Source organism: Doryrhamphus excisus, chromosome 3, assembly GCF_030265055.1.
Source record: "Doryrhamphus excisus isolate RoL2022-K1 chromosome 3, RoL_Dexc_1.0, whole genome shotgun sequence".
In the NCBI taxonomy this organism is placed as follows: Eukaryota; Metazoa; Chordata; class Actinopteri; order Syngnathiformes; family Syngnathidae; genus Doryrhamphus; species Doryrhamphus excisus.
In genome coordinates, this window is record NC_080468.1 from 19,303,230 (window position 1) to 19,325,808 (window position 22,579).

General features: G+C 42.8%; 3 protein-coding genes across 3 annotated transcripts; 2 read left to right on the top strand and 1 right to left on the bottom strand.

Moving 5' to 3' along the window:
- Positions 1-132: 132 nt before the first annotated feature.
- dnajc2 (DnaJ (Hsp40) homolog, subfamily C, member 2) lies at positions 133-7,457 on the top strand. The gene is made up of 16 exons (XM_058066166.1): positions 133-351; positions 865-1,055; positions 1,158-1,233; positions 1,563-1,661; positions 2,812-3,034; positions 3,115-3,180; positions 3,262-3,353; positions 3,439-3,560; positions 3,649-3,798; positions 3,886-3,974; positions 4,302-4,371; positions 4,518-4,711; positions 4,814-4,914; positions 5,874-5,984; positions 6,101-6,261; positions 7,292-7,457. Exons 1-16 carry the CDS (start codon positions 297-299, stop codon positions 7,358-7,360), a joined length of 1,869 nt encoding a protein of 622 aa, XP_057922149.1. The 5' UTR covers positions 133-296; the 3' UTR covers positions 7,361-7,457.
- pmpcb (peptidase, mitochondrial processing subunit beta) lies at positions 7,365-12,405 on the bottom strand. The gene is made up of 13 exons (XM_058066167.1): positions 12,172-12,405; positions 11,516-11,653; positions 11,341-11,427; positions 11,149-11,278; positions 10,805-11,003; positions 10,656-10,735; positions 9,609-9,721; positions 9,276-9,419; positions 9,006-9,166; positions 8,850-8,935; positions 8,692-8,780; positions 7,689-7,764; positions 7,365-7,568 (listed from the first exon to the last, which is right to left on the bottom strand). The coding sequence occupies exons 1-13, from the start codon at positions 12,253-12,255 to the stop codon at positions 7,504-7,506; spliced, it is 1,452 nt and encodes a 483-aa protein (XP_057922150.1). The 5' UTR covers positions 12,256-12,405; the 3' UTR covers positions 7,365-7,503.
- A 229-nt stretch (positions 12,406-12,634) lies between these two features.
- On the top strand, positions 12,635-14,986 carry phax (phosphorylated adaptor for RNA export). The gene is made up of 2 exons (XM_058066169.1): positions 12,635-12,797; positions 12,958-14,986. Exon 2 carries the CDS (start codon positions 12,965-12,967, stop codon positions 14,144-14,146), a length of 1,182 nt encoding a protein of 393 aa, XP_057922152.1. The 5' UTR covers positions 12,635-12,797; positions 12,958-12,964; the 3' UTR covers positions 14,147-14,986.
- The last annotated feature ends 7,593 nt before the right edge of the window (positions 14,987-22,579 follow it).

The window sequence follows — 22,579 nt, forward strand, 5'->3', positions numbered from 1 at the left end:
CCCATTAGAATAGGATAATCAATAAGATACGATATAGAGTTTTATTTTTTATTAAGTCCACATTAATCTGTTTGGTGAAAATGTTTTGCAGTAAATCCGGAACAAAATATTGACTGTCATCTACTGTAACACGGAATGTTTTACGAGGTGACACCCGGAGTTCTCACGAATGTGTTCTTTTTTAGTGGGTGTCCATGTGGTGTGTAAATAAGCGGGCCCTGAATTAGAAGCAGTTTCTGAAAATATCATTTGAAGAATCGTGGCACCTGAATGTACGTGTTGCCATTCTTGTGAAAATGTTACTAGAAGCGGTGGACGGGGAAGGAACGACTGTGTTCAAAGCTGTTGCCGGTAAGAAGCGTGTGTGAGGCCATTGGGAGGTAGCTTGCTAAGCTACATTACTTTGAGTTTGTTAGCATACTCGTCAGCGACATGCTCGATCACAGACAGTGACATCGGGCTGATATCAACGGCTCGTAACGGCTGAATGCCCCCCCTTTTCTATTTGAATGAGTGTAATGGTGATTTTAGCCCAGCAATGGAACTGTTGCATAATAGCACATTGCTGCCCACTCACCGCTCACATACTGCAGCTTTTTGACAGGTAATGTTCAGCCATCAGCCATGTATTTCATTTTTTTACACTTTTGCATCCATTCGTGCTTCAACACCTGTTGTATTTATAGAGATTTGTGTTTTTAAGATGACTTACACCTTATAAGGACATTAAGCTATTACATGAGCATTGGGTGTGTGCACTAAAAAAAATACATGTCAATGATAGTTTACTCAACTGCAGAAAGTACCAATTATTGATTTGAACAGGAGCTTATTATTGTTTTTAAAGTTGTATCCCTCCATTAGCATCTGTGCAGGTTCATGTTGAGCCCGTGGGTCGCTGGTTTGAAGCCTACGTGAAGAGGCAAAACAGGAATGCGTCGACATCCTTTCAGGAGCTGGAAGAGGAGGAGGAGTCTTCGGAGGAGTCAGATGATGAGGAGTTTCAGCTGGAGGAGCATCCGATGCTCCGAACGCTTGACCCAAAGGACTGGAAGGTATGAAATAATATTTGCTTGTGTGCGCAAAAGCTTTATTGTCACTGCCGTCAAAACACGCAACGGAGTTACTTCATGAATGCAATCATTTTCCTCCGTTAGAATCAAGATCACTACGCCGTCCTCGGTCTGCCGCACTTGAGGTATAAAGCCACTCAGAAACAGATCAAAGCTGCCCGTGAGTATGCTCTCGAGTCCCTCTCTCATTTACATCCTTTTCCGCTGCACAGTACCCGCTTGGTTCTACTCCTGCAACTCGCTATTGCCTAAAATAAACACACATGCTATTATTAGCTTATCCCGTTACAGTGGCTTATCGCCGGATGCTGTAGTGTTGTGCTCCATAGTCTCCACATTGCTGCAACTGCTATCTCCGCCCAGCAGTCAGTGCGGCGTGGTTGTTGCAGGTTCCCGATGTGCTATTTCCGAGACTCGCTGTGCAGTGAGTGGATCTCCACTGTGCAAAGAAGTAACGTCTACACGCATGCTGTTATTGTTTGCCAACAGACAAAGCCATTGTGTTGAAGCACCATCCTGACAAGAGGAAAGCTGCCGGAGAGCAGATTTTAGAAGGCGACAATGATTACTTCACATGTATAACTAAAGGTAGGATGCTAGGACACTCAAGTCAATTATTGCTGATAACGATACTTTTTGGAGCGTAAGTGTTTCCAAGATTATTGAACGATTTTGTCTTTTATTTGTTGATTAAAGTCAGAATAGGACACAGGACAAAGATTTAGGTGATTTGGGTTGATCTGTGTACGTCTAATATGGTAGATAACAATACCAACAATGTAATGATATGAAGAACACAATAAAAACACAGATATTTGTGAGGAGAACCCAAAAATATCAATCTTATCACACTGTAAAAATTGTAAAAAAAAATGACTTAGGATGGAATATGCAAGATGGAATTCATTCATTTTCTACCGCTTTTTCCTCACGAGGGTCGTGGGGGGTGCTGGAGCCTATCCCAGCTGTCTTCGGGCGAGAGGCGGGGTACACCCTGGACTGGTGGCCAGCCAATCACAGGGCACATATAGACAAACAACCATTCACACTCACATTCATACCTATGGACAATTTGGAGTGGCTAATTAACCTAGCATGTTTTTGGAATGTGGGAGGAAACCGGAGTACCCGGAGAAAACCCACGCATGCACAGGGAGAACATGCAAACTCAATCTCACACAGAGATGCCTGAGGGTGGAATTGAACCCTGGTTTCCTAGCTGTGAGGTCTGCGCGCTAACCACTAGACCGCCGTGCCGCCCAAGATGGAATTCACTTTCTCAAATTTTGTATCAAATTGCTGGCACTTACAACTTTTTTTTTTGGCCCCATGGCAGGTTATTTAGCATTCTCACTTAGCTACACATAGGGTGCATTGTTTGGGCACGCCATTTGATGGAACGATAACAGTACAGGCCAAACGGACTGGTTTGTTATGAAATATTATTGTCAACAAGGCTGCACGGGGTGCTAGTGGTTAGCACACAGGCCTCACAGCTAGGAGACACAAGTTCAAATCCACCCTCGGGCATCTCTGTGTGGAGTTTGCATGTTCTCCCCGTGCATGCGTGGGTTTTCTCCGGGTACTCTGGAGAAAACATATTTCATAAATAAATCATATTTCTCCTCTCTTGTAGAGAAGTATTAGATTAGATTTTTAGCTAATTGGTTGTTTTTAGCCCATCTACAAATGCTTGTATCCTCTTTGGGTCCTCACACACTCTTTGTTTGTAATCCAGCTATAGAAGTCCTGTCCGACCCTGTGAAGAGACGAGCCTTTGACAGCGTAGATCCCACCTTTGACAATAGCGTCCCCTCCAAGAGCGAAGGCAAAGAAAACTTCTTCCAGGTGTTTGCTTCGGTTTTTGAGCGAAATTCCCGATGGTCCACCAAAAAGCACGTGCCCAGACTAGGAGCCATGGAGTCGTCCTTTGAAGATGTGGACAACTTCTACTCATTTTGGTATGTGGACCAGGTATGGTTGGAGCCATACACCACATCAAACGTGTGGAAGGTCTTCATACTCTTGTCTGTCGTTCCAGGTACAATTTTGATTCATGGAGGGAATTCTCATACCTGGACGAAGAAGAGAAAGAGAAGGCCGAATGGTAGATCTTTTTAGCTCTTGAATCTAATCGTTAGGACCTGCATTGCTTGACCGGCGTGTTCACATTTTTCCCCCCCTGTAGTCGAGACGAGAGGAGATGGATCGAAAAGCAGAATCGAGCCTCCAGAGCTCAGAGGAAAAAGGAGGAGATGAACAGAATACGAACACTAGTTGGTACAGAGACGGCAGTGGTCACGTCACAGTTGAGAAGTTTCGGTATACCGACGTGTATGTCTTGGATTTTTTTCCCCCCGCGCAGACGCCGCCTACAGCTGTGATCCGAGAATAAAGAAGTTCAAAGACGACGAAAAAGCCAGGAAGGAATCGGAGAAGAAGGCAAAAGCCGAAGCCAAGAAGAAAGAGCAGGAAGAGAAGGAGCGTGTAAGTGGAGTCATCCTGCTGTCAGTGAAGAGCACACCAGCCACTGCTTTGACATCAACCATTCATGGAATTACTGTGTGGTTTGCAGGTCCGGCAGGCGGAGCTGGAGGCGGCTCGTTTGGCTAAAGAGAAAGAAGAAGAAGAGGCCAAGCAGGCTGCCCAATTAGCCAAGAAGGAGAAGGAAATTCAGAAGAAAGCCATCAAAAAGGAGCGTCAGAAGCTCAGGATGACCTGCAAGGTTCCATTCCGTTTATATGCTACGTATGCTACGTATGCAAGTATGAACGCTAAACCGGCTTGGTTGCTAACGCGTTTTGTTTCACAGAACTGGAACTACTTTGCAGACAATGAAGCCGAAAACGTGAAGATGATGGAGGAGGTCGAGAAGCTCTGTGATAGGCTGGAGCTCACCAGGTAGGAGAGTCGGAGATCATTTGGAGAAAAAAAAAACATTTGGTTTACTTTGCTGTGCTTTTCATTCTTTGTGTGCAGCATTAGCATTAGCATTAGCAGGGCACTAGCTAGTCACCAGGAAATGGATTTTTTGGTGAAACTTAAGACAGGAAGGACATCAAATTAAAAGCACTAAATGAACTTTCTTGATTTAGCACTCTGATTTAGCACTCAGTAATGTCATCAAATGTTACCTTTTATACATTTTTGGGGTGCTGGTATGTCTGCTTTTAGGGGTAAATTTTTTTTTTTAATATTTCATTGCATGAAATATTTCTTTTCTTCCAGCCTTCAGTCTCTCAATGAACTCTTGGCCTCAGCTTCGAAGGAGGACAGCAAACTAGCCGTAGAAAAGCAGGTAAAAAAAAAAAATCTTCAAAACAGGTGACCATAGATACAAGAAGGAGATAATTATGGATACAAGATATTGTAAACAGGAAATGATAATGGATAGAAAAAAAAGCTAATACCGAAAAGAATCATCCGCGTTATCTTTCCCGTTAGGTGCAAGAGGTGAACGCTCAACTCCAGAGGGAGAAAGAGGCTGAATTCCAGGCCATGCAGACGGCTCGTAGCGCCGAGCAGGCCAGCGGAGGAGGAGGAGGAGGAGGAGGAAGCAGCGGGAAAGGCTGGAATGAGGAAGACCTCCAGCTGCTTATCAAGGCAGTCAATCTGTTTCCCGCCGGAACCAACGCCAGGTAATGTGTCGTTTGTACGAAAATAAAAGCCCCAACCCTCCAATAGGTACCCGGTACTTAGTGCAGTTCAGTAAACAAACGCCCCCCCCCATTTTGAAACAGATGGGAGGTCATTGCCAACTACATGAATTTGCACTCCACAAGCGGCATGAAAAGGACCGCCAAAGATGTCATCAACAAAGCTAAGAGTCTACAGCGGCTTGGTAAGAATAGCGTTTAGATCAGGGGTGCTCATTAAGTCGATCGCGAGCTACCGGTCGATCGCGGAGGTGGTACTGGTCGATCGCTGGTCGATCGCGGCGTGACATTAAAAAAATATCATCCCAGCATCAATGCCGTCACTTGATTGATATACAGGGCAGCCATTCAGATGACAACTGAATGTTGCCCTTCGGGCGACCAATCAAATCAAACAACGTCTCTAAGTGCAGCAGAACTTACGATGTCAGCCTATCATCCATCCCCGTTACTTGATTGACATACAGGACAACCAATCAGATGACAACTGAATTTTGACCTTTAGGTCACCGCTCATGCGTAAACAACGATGCAAAGTGCTAAGCTAGTCGGCGAATTGCGTCAGATTTTAAGCCCTCGCTAAAGTTTATGGTCACTAAAATGAGTGAAGGAGCTGGACCAAGTAAAAAGGCAAAAACTGGACCAAGTAAAAAGGCAAAAAACATATCACTTCCATACGGATATGGAATATTATACGGATATTATGATACGGATATTATCCATGACTGATAAACATTTGGAAGTGTGCTTGAGGCTGGCTATCAGCAGCTACTGTCCGGACTATGCATCCCTGGCTGGTTCAATTCAGTGCAAGTCATCAAAGTAAACTCAGGTAATTACAAAAAATGTTAATAGTTAATTATGTGTGTTTTGCAATATTGGCTCATTTGGTTATGTAAGGTACATCAACATACATTGTACGTACAAATAATCCTCAATACATTTGACAATAAATAGATGTTTTGCATTTTTGTAGTGGGTAGATCATTTTGACTCGGTCATTTTAAAAGTAGCTCGCATGCTGAAAAAGTGTGAGCACCCCTGGTTTAGATGTAGTACTAGTAGTAAAGTTAGACTTGAGCCCCAATCAAGTGCAAATACTGCACGGATCAGGAAACCAGCAAAGAGACGTGTGTTTCCTCAGACCCACTCCAGAAAGACGACATCAACAGAAAAGCCTTTGAGAAGTTCAAGAAGGAGCATACGAGTGTGCCGACCACTGTAGACAACGCTGTGCCCTCAGAGAGGTTTGAAGGTGGGTTCCATGTTGTTAGCGTCATTGAAATGGTTTGGTATTCACTGTCAGCAAATTTCAGAGGAAGGAGGTCCACGTGTGCGTAAAATAAAACCTTCCTGCCCCCCGTCTTTAAGGCCCCGGTGGCGATGGAAACGCGGCCCCCTGGACCACAGAGGAACAGAAGCTTCTAGAGCAGGCCCTGAAAACCTACCCGGTCAGCACACCTGAACGCTGGGAGAAGATCGCCGCCTCCGTCCCGGGACGAAACAAGAAAGACTGTATGAAGAGGTATAAGGTAAAGTGGAGCTCTCTTCTCAAAATATTAAGGATTGCAAGTATTGAATGTATTTTTGTGGTTTTACTGCATGTGTTGTAGGTTTATACTGTAACATACAGAGTAGTACTTACATGTTTGGCATATTCGGTACTTGGCAGAGGTGGTAGTATTCATTCATTTTCTACCGCTTATCCTCACGAGGGTTGCTGGAGCCTATCCCAGCTGTCTTAAGGCGAGAGGCGGGGTACACCCTGGACTGGTGGCCAGCCAATCCCAGGGCACATATAGACAAACAACCATTCACACTCACATTCATACCTATGGACAATTTGGAGTGGCTAATTAACCTAGCATGTTTTTGGAATGTGGGAGGAAACCGGAGTACCCGGTATTCCGGTTTCCTTTCCCGGTTGTTACCTTTTAATGTGTACCAAGCAGGAAATCAGTACACATCTGTCAAGAAAAATGTGCCGTTACATTCATCAATAATAGTATTACATAGTATCGCAGTATGTCCTGTGTGTGTATTAATACAGTAAACCTCGGATATATCGGATTCAATTGTTCCCACTGGTTTTGTCCGATATAAGCGAAATCCGTTATATGCGTATACCGGAAAATGCCCGTTTTACGCATATATGGGATTTATATCCGGTATATGCGTAAATGGGATTTTATCCGTTATAAAAAGGCACTTCCTTGACTATGTTTCCAATGTACCTGGACGCGCAGGCAACGCTGCAAACGCTGCAAATGACGTCGTATAGCGGCCTGTCACCATTCGGCGAATCGGAGCGCCACGATGCGGCCATCCGATATATGCCAGGGAAATTTAATGGAAATGCATTGGAACGGGACTGGAGATTTTGTCCGAAATAGGCGAAATCCGTTATAAAAAATCCGATATATGCAATGAATTTTTATTGGAAATGCATTACAGAAAAATCGGTTCTTTTTTTATCTGTCCGTTGTGAGCGAATTTCCGATATATCCGAGTCCGATATATCCGAGGTTTACTGTATAGTGAAAAGTCCCATTTCCTTGACAGGAACTGGTGGAGATGGTTAAAGCCAAGAAAGCCGCACAGGAGCAAGTGGCAAGCAAGAGTAAAAAATGACACCGCAAAGACAATATGTCTATGGTCATTATTATAACAGTATTGTGTTGGTCTTTATTTTATAATAAAATCATGAAAAGAACAACAAAAAAAAAATACTATGGTCTTGAATGCTTGTTTCCTTTTATACGTTTGAAATGAACTCAGGGTCTCATCCAGAACATCCCGTTGCAAATCTGATTGTAGTCAGGAAGCTGTTCAATTGGACCTGAAAGAGAGTCAATTTGATTAAAAAAAATAAATAAAAATTCTGTCCTAACTAGTGGTGTACTTCAGTAAGTCAAGTTATGAATAAATTCTTAATAATCACAATGCAACGATGACATACCAACAGCTGCAATGGCAGGAGCTTTGTTGAAGATATGTTTGGTGCATACGTCCTTGATGGTGGAAGTGTCAACCGCCTTTTGAAAGGGAAATTTACACACTTTAAAAAAACACTTAACACCAAAACCATTTAGAATCATTCATTTTAAACATCCACATTTATATAAATGTTTATTGGCATGGACTACCAAAAGTTATGCCAGTTTTCTCAGTTTGATTTTACAACACTAACATGAGGAGAATGGCTAACGTGCTAACAACTAGCATAAGAGCACCTAGCAAGAAGTACCGAAAGTGCTGAGGCACTTTTGGAGATTTCTCATCATTCAATGTGCGGACTTGCTATTTAAGCTCATATTTAGTAGAATTGTACACATAATGCAATTAATCACAACAAATCACCTTAGTCGTGTGATTAATAGTGCTTAATTGCAGTTAATCGCATGTGATCAGACAAAAAACGTATTAATTGCACGATTTACTGCTATTACGATTTGTTACGATGGCTCAGTGCTAATTAGTAAATGTAATTACTTTGAGTACTTTGCTGTGAGAAAACAATGTGTTTCATTCATTGTGACTGAGCACCTAAAAATCTTGCAGCTCAGTGCGATTAAAGCATTTATGTTGCAATTAACTGGGATTAATTACGTGGGCTCTTGTGTAATCGGGCAAAACTGAGTCTACTGTGAGGAGTCTGTTAATCAAACTCATGCATTTGTGTTGTGATTAATCTGCCCGTATGTCATCAAGTGAGATTAATTGCACAAAGCCCCATAGATATTGCTGTCTGTGCTTAGATTAATTGCACAGAATCATGTGATTAATCATGATTAAGTTCTATAATAATTGCCCGGCACTATTAAATACGATTGAAATTCTTTTACAGTGTACAAAATATGATAGGCAAGTAAATGGAAAAACCCTGAACGCAGGAAATATGGTAGTATATGTATACAAACTAAAATAGTAGAGGTTCTGGTATAAACATGACAAACACTCACATCAATTCGGGCCTCCAGCTCATGCAAAGGTATCCTTCGACTGTAACACAACATCTGCCTGCCAATGTCCTCGCATATGGGGGTGGATCCTAGGAAGAACGACCATTATTAAACACCAATGCATTTGATCATCACTGTCAGTTTAGCATCTTTCTTACCATCCAGGTGCAGTAACATGTTTGTCTTGAGGAGATTTTTAGCTCGAGCCACCTCGCTCTCGCCGACGCTGGTGCATAGCGACATCCTGACATGACATTAAAACAAATATTTAAAAGGCCGGAGATCCGGGTGTTATCATGTTTGACGGTGCTCACCATTGTTTCTGGGTGAAGTGCATCATGTCTTTGACGGTGCCGGCCTCGCACACCATGTAGAGCCCCCACAGGCCCGTGTCGGTGTAGCAGGTGTTGAAGGACTGGAAGCTGTGGCACAGGTTTCCTTGACACGCCATCTGAGCCAGTTTGCTGGACAGATTCTGAGAGGCACACAATACAATATTAGAAAAAATAAAACGGGATTCTTCCATTTGCATGATAAATAATAGTATTGCGCTACAATGGTTTGAATAAATGAAAGAAACTCACGACTCCTCCGCCAAACGAGCGGTCCCAGTTTCCAATCAGCGTGTTTGCCACCATGAGAGGGATGGTGTCGGGGTGTGACCATCCAACGGCCTCCACAGCAATAGCGATATGAGCCAACGGCATCTTGTCATCACATACACGAATCTGAAAAGTGGCAGTTGTCAACATAAGCATAATCAAAACTAGGAGTTGTAATATTTGAAAACAAAACAATACAATGGACATCAACTTAAGTGGGCACTTTAAAGTACTAACAAGGGGTGCATAAAGGGGTTCCATTGTGTCATGTTTTTGTAGACCCAACAGAGTCAAGGTCAATAAGGACTCCTTTACCTCACTTCCTGTGAAGGGACACGACGGCAGTGTCGGGGCATCGCTCTCACGCCTGCCGAGAAGCTTTCCAAAGTGATACTTGGCCAGATCAATGAGCTCATTGTGAGAAACTCCTGTTTGAACGCAACACAACAATTAGGATGGGCTTGATGAATACGAGGGGAGGGTGGATTGATGGATGAATAGCATTCGTGTCGGCACAAAAAGGTCGTATCATTTTTTGTTTTTTTTGTTTTTTTGTTCTTCTTCTATGTTTAGTTTCACCAATGTGTTCTTCATATTGTTATATTGTAGTTGTGTTATTTATATACAGTTTTCTCTCACTACATGGAAATTTTTCAAACAATAAATGATGTTTTGTGGTTGACTATGACGTATTATTAGTAAAAAAAAATGAATATTTAAGAAAATTGTATGTATTCTTGGCCTAAACTAAGCATTTCCAAGCATAAAAAAATTCCAAATGAACCACAAATACAGTTATGGTTTTTATGGTCTTTAAAAAAAATTTTTTTTTTACAAATATAACACCATTAACTATTTATAATGCACACGATAAAATTTCCCTTTGCATTTTTTGCAATTTCCTAATGTATTAAGCTCCCTGGTGCAACACAGCTCCAATCCTTTTCACTTCCTGGTTGTTGCATGGTGCTCTTTTACAAGGCTAAGCTTTTATAAAATGCACTTCTGCCATCTTGTTTTTTTTCCGGCTTAAGGGGAAAAGGGGACTAAAAGGGAACTGCACTTTTTGGAGAATTTTTGCCCATCCTTTACAATCCTTATGTGAAACATGGACACATTTCTTTCACTGTTCTGTGCATTATAACGCCAAAAAACAAGTTAATATGAGCTAGCTAACAATGTACTTCATTGGGACACACCTATTTGGAGTACTAAGCCCTTAAACAACATTTTATTGTTTGTCTGTATACATGCTGTATTGATACATACAGTATTTTGCTTTATTTTGATTATTTAAAACATTGTATAAAAGCATCGGATATCAAGACTTGTTTGGGACTGGAATCGTTCAATCGTTCTCACCTCCAGCAGCAGCCAGTACTACTCTCGGACCCTTGTAGTGTGTGGTGATGTACTCAACCAGATCCCCTCTGTTTATCGTCCTGCAATTCAACGACTGCGTGTTGGCATCATGCTGCAAAACGCATACTTTTCAGATGATGTCATCTTACTTGATATTCTCGGTTGGACCCAGGATGGTCCTGCCCAGCGCCGTGGACTGGTATGCGGTGGCGTGCAGGTAATCGAAAACCACTTCCTGCAGATTAGTCTCCACTTCCTGCATCTCTCGGAGAATCACACCCCGTTCCCTCTCGATCTCGGCTTCACCTAATGTGCTGTTCTGGATGATGTCGGCCAAGATCTCCACAGCTTGGAAAAACATAACACAGAGTATATTGTTTAGTTTAATTCCAATTATAGTCACGATTAACAAATTAAAGAACAAAAATCAATGATCTTGACATTTTACCATTTACTTAGCATCGGATCAATACCGAAATCTGCATTGTACTACCTCTTGGAAGATCCTTGGAGAAGGCCTTGGCATAGTACACAGTCTGCTCCCGAGACGTGTACGCATTTAGATGTGCCCCCATGTTCTCAATTTCCAACTCCAGGTCCAACTGAGACCGCTTCCTGGTGCCCTGGCACGCACGACAAAAGATTCACTCTCACGTTGACAACCCGCCAGTGTCAACCATCGCACCTTAAACGCCATGTGCTCCAGAAAATGCGCCGTGCCGTTATTTCTTTCATTCTCGTAACGACTGCCGGCATCAATCCAGAGCCCCACCTGAAAGAAGTCACATGTTCGTACGGAGACGAGGCTGTGTGATCGCGTCAAAAGCGCAGGAATCGCTTGGAGGTTTTGCTTGACTTACCGTACACGTTGAAAGCCCGGAGTCCTCAGAAGCCACACGGAACCCGTTTTCTAAAGTGGTGACTTTTGTTTCAGGGACATTTAAAGCCACTTGGTGAGCAGCCTTTGTCGCCAAGAGTCTGTGCGGTCCAGCGGTGAGCTACAAGACAGGAAAACATGTCACTTTCTGTCGTATGTTTTGATTTTTATATTTGCAGTTACTTCTGCCTATTAAGTTTTAAATTTTGTCATTTTTTGTTGTAGTTCTTACCTCCAGGTGTGCACAAACTTAAAATAATAGCTATAAAAATATAATGTATTCTCATTTTTGTGGATGTTTGGTACTAGGTCCTGAGTTCTTGGCTGTGTTTCCTTTGCACGCATTTCATTTAAATATGGTTACTGTTTACACTGTGTATTTTGTGTCCAAGCAGTGGCTTTAAATGTAAAATATTGTTTCACTCCACATGTGTCGTGTTGTGAATGACAACAAAGTTCCCTTTCTAGAACATTTAAACACTAATCCTAAAATCAGTGAGTCTTTAGTCAGACAATCCGACTGAGTTGTTGTCAATTTAGCCAGCCAAGTTCGACATGCTTTAAAGTGCGTTAAAAACGACAGAATTAAAACCGTTGAACATATTTTAAGAAGAATAGATGGTAACTTATTCATCTTACTCTGCGCAGACGATTCTGCTCCAGCAAAGATCTGCGTAACAAACATATTCCGGGAGATGTGAAGAGACGTATGGAGGTCGCCATTTTTATCTGTCAAACTGCGCAAGAGTGGTTTTGCAACGGCAACGTCATACGTCACATCCGCTTGGGAAAACGCTGCATTCAAGGAACCTTGTATGTTAGCGGTACATTCCCAGAGACACCGTGCACAGTACGAGACACATCAGTTGGCACGAAAACAATTCAATTTCCTCGAACGTTTGTTTCATTTTGCAGCTCCGCCAGCTTGCAATACGAACCGGAAGTAATGTCGTTTCCTCCCGGCTGGTAAACTAGAATTCAAAACACTAGCTTTGTAATAGAACCGTTAAAAATACAAGCTAATACAAATTCACAAACAAGTCAGCTCTTTGTTTAATACATTCTTTTTCATCTTTACGATACAGCCATCTAATATTTAACAATATGTCCTCTCAAATGCTGGCGTAACCACTCTTGGTGACATTTATTTTGAAATGTTTAGGACAGGAAAGAGCTAGGCGGAAGTGAGTGTTTCTTTTAGCATAGCGCCAATTTTCCTCATCCCGGATCTTAAAGTTTGCCGACATTGTTGTCGCGTTAGCAACGTAAGTAGCCAGAAACACAGTTCATGTAATTCCTCATTTTGAGGTAAATGCTTTTAATATGACGTGCTTTGGCAGGGCATACAATCCTAGCATTTGTGTTGTCAAGTGAATATAAGTATTGATTGTCATTAACAAGCATTGTCTTTTATGTCACGTACAGACCGGACATGGCGCATGGTGGGGATGTTATGGGCGGTGACCTGGAAGATGGAGAGATCTCCGGCTCTGGATCCGATTCTGAAATGAGAACGGCCACGGTACCACCATCTCGATCCTCGCTACCTCCGGCTTTTAGCGGCCAGTCCTTCCAGAACAGAGGTGCTACTTTTCAGTCCACAGTTGCATACAGAAACACCGGTGGGGAGTCCAGTGACAGCGACGTGGACTCGTCTGATGAGGAATGTGGGGGTTGGAGGGGGAAACGTCAAAAAGTGTCGAACACAAGCGTCGCCCAACCGGTACCGAACCGCATACCTGTCGCATGCGCACTGGGGAGCCGTAAGGTAAACAACATTTGGGGCTCCGTAGTGCAGGAGCAGTGCCAGGATGCCGTCGCCGCAGAACTGGGCGTCTTCGGGATGGACGGTGAGGTTAGTATGTCTGACAGGAATGTGGAGACCTACAATTACGTCCTGGCTCAGAAGATCATGGAGAAGGAGCGTCAGAAAGAGCAAAAAGATGTAAGCGAAGTGCTGGATGCACAGTTGGAGGAGTACATGAGCGGGAATGGACGGGATGCAAAGAGGAAGAGGCCGGCGAAAGAGAGACTGGGTCCGAGAGCCGAGATGGACGTGAAAGGCCGATATGACATCACCGAAGACGACCCAGAAGGTAAAATAGTGGATGAGATTGTGCATAGATTACAAGAACCTAAAAAAGACCTGATAGAACGCATTGTGAGAATCATCGGGAGCAAAAAAGCCATCGAGCTGCTCTGTGAGACTGCAACGCTGGAAGAAAGCGGCGGCGTCTACACCCTGGATGGCAGCAGGCGACGCACACCCGGTGGCGTGTACTTAAACCTGTTGAAGAACACACCAAGCATCACCCGGGCCCAGATCAGAGAGATCTTCTTCGAGGAGAGCCAGAAAGAGCAAAAGAGCAAGAAGTCTGCCCAGAAGAGGAGGAGGCACTTGGTGGCCAAGAAGATGAAGCAGGCCATCGGAATGCTGGACCTGCAGGAGCACGATGACGTCTCCAGGGAGACGTTCGCCAGCGACACCAACGAGGCCTTGGAGGCGCTTGAAGAAGCCGCAAAGGAGGAAGACGAGGAGATCCAGGAGGACGAGGCTGTGGGCGGTGAGGAGACACCGGTGGTGTACAACTCTGTCGACTTGGAGGTCTTTTGAAAATTTACGTGTTTGGACTTCACAGCGGGGGTGTACAAACCTTTTTCCACTGAGGGCTGCGCGCAAAAAAAAAACATTACATGACATACATTTTAAAAGATGCTAAACCCAATCCAATAGAAGTCAATATATGCTAACATGTCATTAATAATGACTTTATTATGATTTAATATGCTGATAGCCAATTAAAAACAAGCTGCAGGCTGCACTTAGGACACCCTCGCTTTAGCGCACGACACACGGTGGATTTGTTTGTCTTTAAACGACAGAATCATCATTTTGTTCATTAACAGCATTGATTTTTAGCACACAGAAATGACTTCCTGTATGCGTTTGTTAGGTTCATTTTTGTCTGAAATATAATAAAGCAAAGTTGAGTCACTTTATTGCCAGTAAATTAGCTTATTTTGACAAAAAAAAACTCTTTTAGATTAGAGTTTAATTCATACTTTCATGAGGAAAAAACAAAAGATTTCAACTGTAGAAATGGGAAGTTATTGCAATGTGGACGTTTGTCCACGAGATGGCGCCAACACTCTGCCACATAAATGGAGAAGAAAATACATGAATTAATTCAGGATAATAGATATTTGACATTGTGGTTTTCATGAATAATAATGGGTTACATTTGTATATTTTCAAGGCACCCAAAGTGTGTTTTTAAAACAGTTTTTAAACCTTTTAAAATGTAAAGTGTTGCCGGCCACATGACTTGTAGTGTTATTGTGGCAATAGTCAGATTTAATATGTAGCTTGTATATAAAAAGCCATTCAAACAACACAACCCGTCAACACACACAGTAACCTACCTACTGCACCATGTGGGTATACAAAGAAATAACTACATGTAATACAAAAAAACAGCCATATATTCCTGCCGCAAGGCATGCTGAGGAGCTTGTAGTACTTTATCTCCCAACATTTTGCCGTGTTTATTGCATTTTTGCTAGAGTACAAAATATGTCGATGAGGTCGTCAAAGGAGTTCTTGTTCATGGTGCCTATTGTTGTTGCAGTTGAACGACCCAGCATGCTTTGCAGGCATTGGGGATTTAAAAGTTTTAAGTTACCGCTTAGTAGTTGTTTTATGTGATGCATTAACTTGCAGTCGATGTGTTGTGTTTTTGTTTCGTTGCGGCGTGAGCAAGTATGTCACTCTTATTTGATGCCACCTACGATGTATACAGTATAGACAGCCCCCCCCCCCCCCCCTCGCCAAATTTTTTAACACCCTGGACTGGTGGCCAGCCAATCACAGGGCACATATAGACAAACAACCATTCACACTCACATTCATACCTATGGACAATTTGGAGTGGCTAATTAACCTTAGCATGTTTTTGGAATGTGGGAGAACATGCAAACTTCACACAGAGATGGAATCGAACTCGGGTCACCTAGCGGCGTGGCATGCACGCTAACCACTCGGTTGTTATTAAATTGATTTCTACTTGTTACAATTTTAAAAAGCTAATAAAAGTGCTAATAAACAGTGCAAATATGCGGCGTGTTTAGCTATTTTAGCAATAGCTAAACAGATCATAGCAAACAAACGTTTGAAGTAACACAATCGGAATCAAACTTCAAGTACAGCACACAGCTTTGGGGGTGGAGGGGGGGGGGGGAAATCCCTTAATGGCGGATTTGTCAGCAGTAGCTCCTTGGAAAACGATGGTTATCTCCGCACATGAAAGCCGCTTGGTTCTGACAGAAACATGTTTGCTAATCCTCACCACGTGCTCTCATTTGCCTCCGTCTCTCCTGTGATGCCGTAAAGCAGGGGTGCTCACACTTTTTCAGCATGCGAGCTACTTTTAAAATGACCGAGTCAAAAATGATCTACCCACTACAAAAATGCAAAACATCTATTTATTTTCAAATGTATTGAGGATTATTTGTACGTACAATGTATGTTGATGTACCTTACATAACCAAATGAGCCAATATTGCAAAACACACATAATTAACTATTAACATTTTTTGTAATTACCTGAGTTTACTTTGATGACTTGCACTGAATTGAACCAGCCAGGGATGCATAGTCCGGACAGTAGCTGCTGATAGCCAGCCTCAAGCACACTTCCAAATGTTTATCAGTCATGGATAATATCCGTATCATAATATCCGTATAATATTCCATATCCGTATGGAAGTGATATGTTGTTGCCTTTTTACTTGGTCCAGTTTTTGCCTTTTTACTTGGTCCAGCTCCTTCACTCATTTTAGTGACCATAAACTTTAGCGAGGGCTTAAAATCTCGCAATTCGCCGACTAGCTTAGCACTTTGCATCGTTGTTTACGCATGAGCGGTGACCTAAAGGTCAAAATTCAGTTGTCATCTGACTGGTTGTCCTGTATGTCAATCAAGTAACGGGGATGGATGATAGGCTGACATCGTAAGTTCTGCTGCACTTAGAGACGTTGTTTGATTTGATTGGTCGCCCGAAGGGCAACATTCAGTTGTCATCTGAATGGCTGCCCTGTATATCAATCAAGTGACGGCATTGATGCTGGGATGATATTTTTTTAATGTCACGCCGCGATCGACCAGCGATCGACCAGTACCACCTCCGCGATCGACCGGTAGCTCGCGATCGACTTAATGAGCACCCTTGCCGTAAAGCAATTAGGCAGGGCGGTTAGGATGTGCAGCTCATATTGCATAGGTTCCAGGAACCAGGAAGATGGCGTGTGCATAACGGCCAATAAACATGTAGCGTTAGCTCCCACACGGCGAAGGTGATGAAAAAAAGCAGAAGGATGAGAAGAAAAAATGTGCATTGCAGAAGTTGTCCTGTTTTTATTCATGTCCAATTGTTGCACGCTTTCTCAAGGTTTCAGGACCTCTGTCTCTGTCACCTGGCAACAAACCGGTTGCCTGGATACGACAAGCTGTTCTTCGGTTTAACCCTGCAAAATAACTGGTTAGCAAGTCGTCTTGAACAGAGAAGAACAGGACTGTGCAGGGTGCAGAAGGACACGGCCATGTTCTCGCTACCTAGTGGACACGGCCATGTTCTCGCTACCTAGTGGACACGGCCATGTTCTCGCTACCTAGTGGACACGTCCAAGTTCTCGCTACCTAGTGGACACGGCCATGTTCTCGTTACCTAGTGGACACGGCCATGTTCTTGCTACCTAGTGGACACGGCCACGTTCTCGCTACCTAGTGGACACGGCCACGTTCTCGCTACCTAGTGGACACGGCCACGTTCTCGCTACCTAGTGGACACGGCCATGTTCTCGCTACCTAGTGGACACGGCCATGTTCTCGCTACCTAGTGGACACGGCCATGTTCTCGCTACCTAGTGGACACGGCCACGTTCTCGCTACCTAGTGGACACGGCCATGTTCTCGTTACCTAGTGGACACGGCCACGTTCTCGCTACCTAGTGGACACGGCCACGTTCTCGCTACCTAGTGGACACGGCCACGTTCTCGCTACCTAGTGGACACGGCCACGTTCTCGCTACCTAGTGGACACGGCCACGTTCTCGCTACCTAGTGGACACGGCCACGTTCTCGCTACCTAGTGGACACCGCCATGTTCTCGCTACCTAGTGGACACGGCAATGTTCTCGCTACCTAGTGGACACGGCAATGTTCTCGCTACCTAGTGGACACGGCCATGTTCTCGCTACCTAGTGGACACGGCCATGTTCTCGCTACCTAGTGGACACGGCCACGTTCTCGCTACCTAGTGGACACGGCCACGTTCTCGCTACCTAGTGGACACGGCCATGTTCTCGCTACCTAGTGGACACGGCCACGTTCTCGTTACCTAGTGGACACGGCCACGTTCTCGCTACCTAGTGGACACGGCCATGTTCTCGCTACCTAGTGGACACGGCCACGTTCTCGTTACCTAGTGGACACGGCCACGTTCTCGCTACCTAGTGGACACGGCCACGTTCTCGCTACCTAGGGGACACGGCCACGTTCTCGCTACCTAGTGGACACGGCCATGTTCTCGCTACCTAGTGGACACGGCCACGTTCTCGCTACCTAGTGGACACGGCCATGTTCTCGCTACCTAGTGGACACGGCCATGTTCTCGCTACCTAGTGGACACGGCCACGTTCTCGCTACCTAGTGGACACGGCCACGTTCTCGCTACCTAGCGGCTTTTTGGAGGCATTGCTGGAACTTTGCAAAACGTGTGCAGTCGTTCTTTTTGCGGCTTCAATCGATCGCAGGTTTTTTATAAATAAGTAATTCTTGAATATGACCTATTCATTATAAATATGCATATTTAAGCACATTTTAGCATAGAAATTGCTAAATTAGCTAAAATCCAACTAAAATGCATTATGAAGAGACATTCAGGTCTCACTTTACAATAAGGTACACAAAAATACAGTCGTTAGCGAGGAGCTAATGGAAACTAACGAGTAGTTGCCGAGGAGCTGAGGCACATGCATTTAGAGTAGTTACTAAGGAAGTCATGAAACACTAATGAGTAGAGTAGTTACTGAGGAACTAAGCCACATCCATTTAGAGGCATTACTGAGGAACTAATGCCAAAGGCACATACATTTAGAGTAGTTACTAAGGAAGTCATGAAACACTAATGAGTAGAGTAGTTACTGAGGAACTAAGCCACATCCATTTAGAGGCATTACTGAGGAACGATTGCCAAAGGCACATACATTTAGAGTAGTTATCGAGGAACTAATGAACAACTAGTAAGTAGAGCAGTTACATGGGAACCAAGACACATCAATTTAGAGTAGTTACTGAGGAAGTCATGAAACAAATGAGTAGAGTAGTTACCGAGGAACTAAGCCACATCGATTTAGAGGCATTACTGAGGAACTAATGCCAAAGGCACATACATTTAGAGTAGTTACTAAGGAAGTCATGAAACACTAATGAGTAGAGTAGTTACTGAGGAACTAAGCCACATCCATTTAGAGGCATTACTGAGGAACTAATGCCAAAGGCACATACATTTAGAGTAGTTATCGAGGAACTAATGAACAACTAGTAAGTAGAGCAGTTACATGGGAACCAAGACACATCAATTTAGAGTAGTTACTGAGGAAGTCATGAAACACAAATGAGTAGAGTAGTTACCGAGGAACTAAGCCACATCGATTTAGAGGCATTACTGAGGAACTAATGCCAAAGGCACATACATTTAGAGTAGTTACTAAGGAAGTCATGAAACACTAATGAGTAGAGTAGTTACTGAGGAACTAAGCCACATCCATTTAGAGGCATTACTGAGGAACAAATGCCAAAGGCACATACATTTAGAGTAGTTATCGAGGAACTAATGAACAACTAGTAAGTAGAGCAGTTACATGGGAACCAAGACACATCAATTTAGAGTAGTTACTGAGGAAGTCATGAAACACAAATGAGTAGAGTAGTTACCGAGGAACTAAGCCACATCGATTTAGAGGCATTACTGAGGAACAAATGCCAAAGGCACATACATTTAGAGTAGTTACTAAGGAAGTCATGAAACACTAATGAGTAGAGTAGTTACTGAGGAACTAAGCCACATCCATTTAGAGGCATTACTGAGGAACAAATGCCAAAGGCACATACATTTAGAGTAGTTATCGAGGAACTAATGAACAACTAGTAAGTAGAGCAGTTACATGGGAACCAAGACACATCAATTTAGAGTAGTTACTGAGGAAGTAATGAAACACAAATGAGTAGAGTAGTTACTGAGGAACTAAGCCACATCGATTTAGAGGCATTACTGAGGAACAAATGCCAAAGGCACATACATTTAGAGTAGTTACTAAGGAAGTCATGAAACACTAATGAGTAGAGTAGTTACTGAGGAACTAAGCCACATCCATTTAGAGGCATTACTGAGGAACGATTGCCAAAGGCACATACATTTAGAGTGGTTATTGAGGAACTAATGAAAAAAGAACTAAGGCACACCAATTCAGAGTAGTTACTGAGGAACTAATAAAGAACTAATGACCAAAGCCAACCAGTCTAGGCTCCCCCCCCCCCCCCCTCTCGTCCAAAGACAGCTGGGATAGGCTCCAATATTTAAATATAAATATAAAATAATAAATAATAATAGCAGATTGCATGACAATTTTACAGATACAATAATACCAGGTGGACTGTTACGTGTAAAATATATAGTCTGCCCCCCCCCCCCCCCCCCCGAAAATTTTGTTATATCAATGCGGCCTGCGAGTCAAAAGTTTGCCCACCCCTGTGTTAGACTCTCAAATAGGGTTTCCCGCCTTTTATTGAGACACTGCGCTTATTTTACATGAGAACGCACAATGCGGACAACGCTCATAAAAGCTCATAAAAGCTCATAAAAGCTCATAAAAGCTCATAAACACATGCAAACACCTGGTGGTGTTCAGTCAGGAACATCCGAAGCACTGGCCTACATTCACAGCTTCAGTTCTTCACGACGCTGTTGCCGACTTCTCAGTAAGAAAAGTAGATATTGGCTATCATCTGACAATTTGCATATGAGATGCAAAAAAAGGAGACAAAAAAGTGAGTGAAAAGATCAGAATTTCTATAATTCTAATAAAGACACAACCGGACTCACCTCCAGCTTCTACCTTTTATCTTGCAGTTAGAACTCCTTGTTCCATTCATTGCCCAACGTTCTTCCATCACACCTTCTGACACACCGGCGGGTAAGTGGCCGAGCCCGAATGAGGATGAAGACGAGGACATCAGCAAGGTAAATGTTGTGAAACCAACCGTTAGGGATGATAATCATCTGATTGGACTGTGGCGTCACACCGTAGCTTCGGGTAATGGATCGGAACCGCGACCTTCATGTGACTTAGACGTTGTATATTGGATTGGGGGGGGGGGGCAGACTGTATAGTATTTTGCACGTGACAGTCCATTTGTACACGTATATTTTTACACATATTTTACACGTAAAAGTGTCATGTAGTCTGCTATATGTGCACTTTGAGATCATTTATTTGATGTAAAGTGCATTATAAATTTATTGTGATTATTGTTATCATTATTATTATATTAATAATGATAAATATAAATTATATTAATAATTTTTATTCATAATTTTATTAATAATTCATTCATTCATTCATTTTCTACCGCTTTTCCTCACGAGGGTCACGGGGGGTGCTGGAGCCTATCCCAGCTGTCTTCGGGCGAGAGGCGGGGTACACCCTGGACTGGTCGCCAGCCAATCACAGGGCACATATAGACAAACAACCATTCACACTCACATTCATACCTATGGACAATTTGGAGTGGCTAATTAACCTAGCATGTTTTTGGAATGTGGGAGGAAACCGGAGTACCCGGAGAAAACCCACGCATGCACGGGGAGAACATGCAAACTCCACACAGAGATGCCCGAGGGTGGAATTGAACCCTGGTCTCCTAGCTGTGAGGTCTGCGCGCTAACCCCTAGACCACCGTGCCGCCTTTATTAATAATTATATTTTTATTTTTACGACCAGTCCAGGTGTACCCTGCCTCTCGCCCCAAGACAGCTGGGATAGGCTCCAGCACCCCCGCGACCCTCGTGAGGATAAGCGGTAGAAAATGAATGTATTATTATTATTATTTTTATTATTATTATTATTATTATTATTATTATTATTATTATTATTATTATTATTATTATTATTATTATTATTATTATTATGTGCTTGTGTCCCTTTTTTCAGGAGCATTTTGTAAACAACAGACCACACCAAATAACGAAATTGATAAAACAGCTACTTCAACCATCAAAAGGTTGGCTCAAGCCGTGATGCCAGGTTGTATGTTGAGTTTCAATGAAATATTTTGGAAAGAACAGGCGGGCCGTATTCAAATACTTGGCGGGCCGGATGTGGCCCCCGGGCCGTAGTTTGCCCACCCCTGATCTAGACTGAGCGCTAAAACTACGGCGTGCATGCTGGAATTAGTATGTGTCTACTCCACCATGTTTGTTTGTATTTGTTGGTTGTTGTGCTTTAGCAACATGGATATTTTATTGTTATGCTTCTAATAAGCAATTTCATTACGGTTGTAGGAAACCTCAGACGACATCATGAAGTCACAAATGGTATGTAATTTATTATATATATATTATATATATATATATATATATATATATATATATATATATATATATATATATATATATATATATATATATATATATATATATATATATATAATAAATTACATACCATATATATATATATATTTTAAATTATGGTAATAAGATACAGAAATGTTTTGCTTTTTTGTACGTTTTTAAAAATACAAACACAATCGGACCAGTTTTGGTTAAGAGGAAAATAGTGATGATGAATTTATTGGGTTGTTTTCCATCCATCAGCGTCCTGGCTACTCAGTACAACATGGCTAAAGGTGCCATATACATATATAAACTTTCAATTATTATTATTTATTTTAAATTATTTGTACAAATTACTTTTTATGCTTTGCATTGTT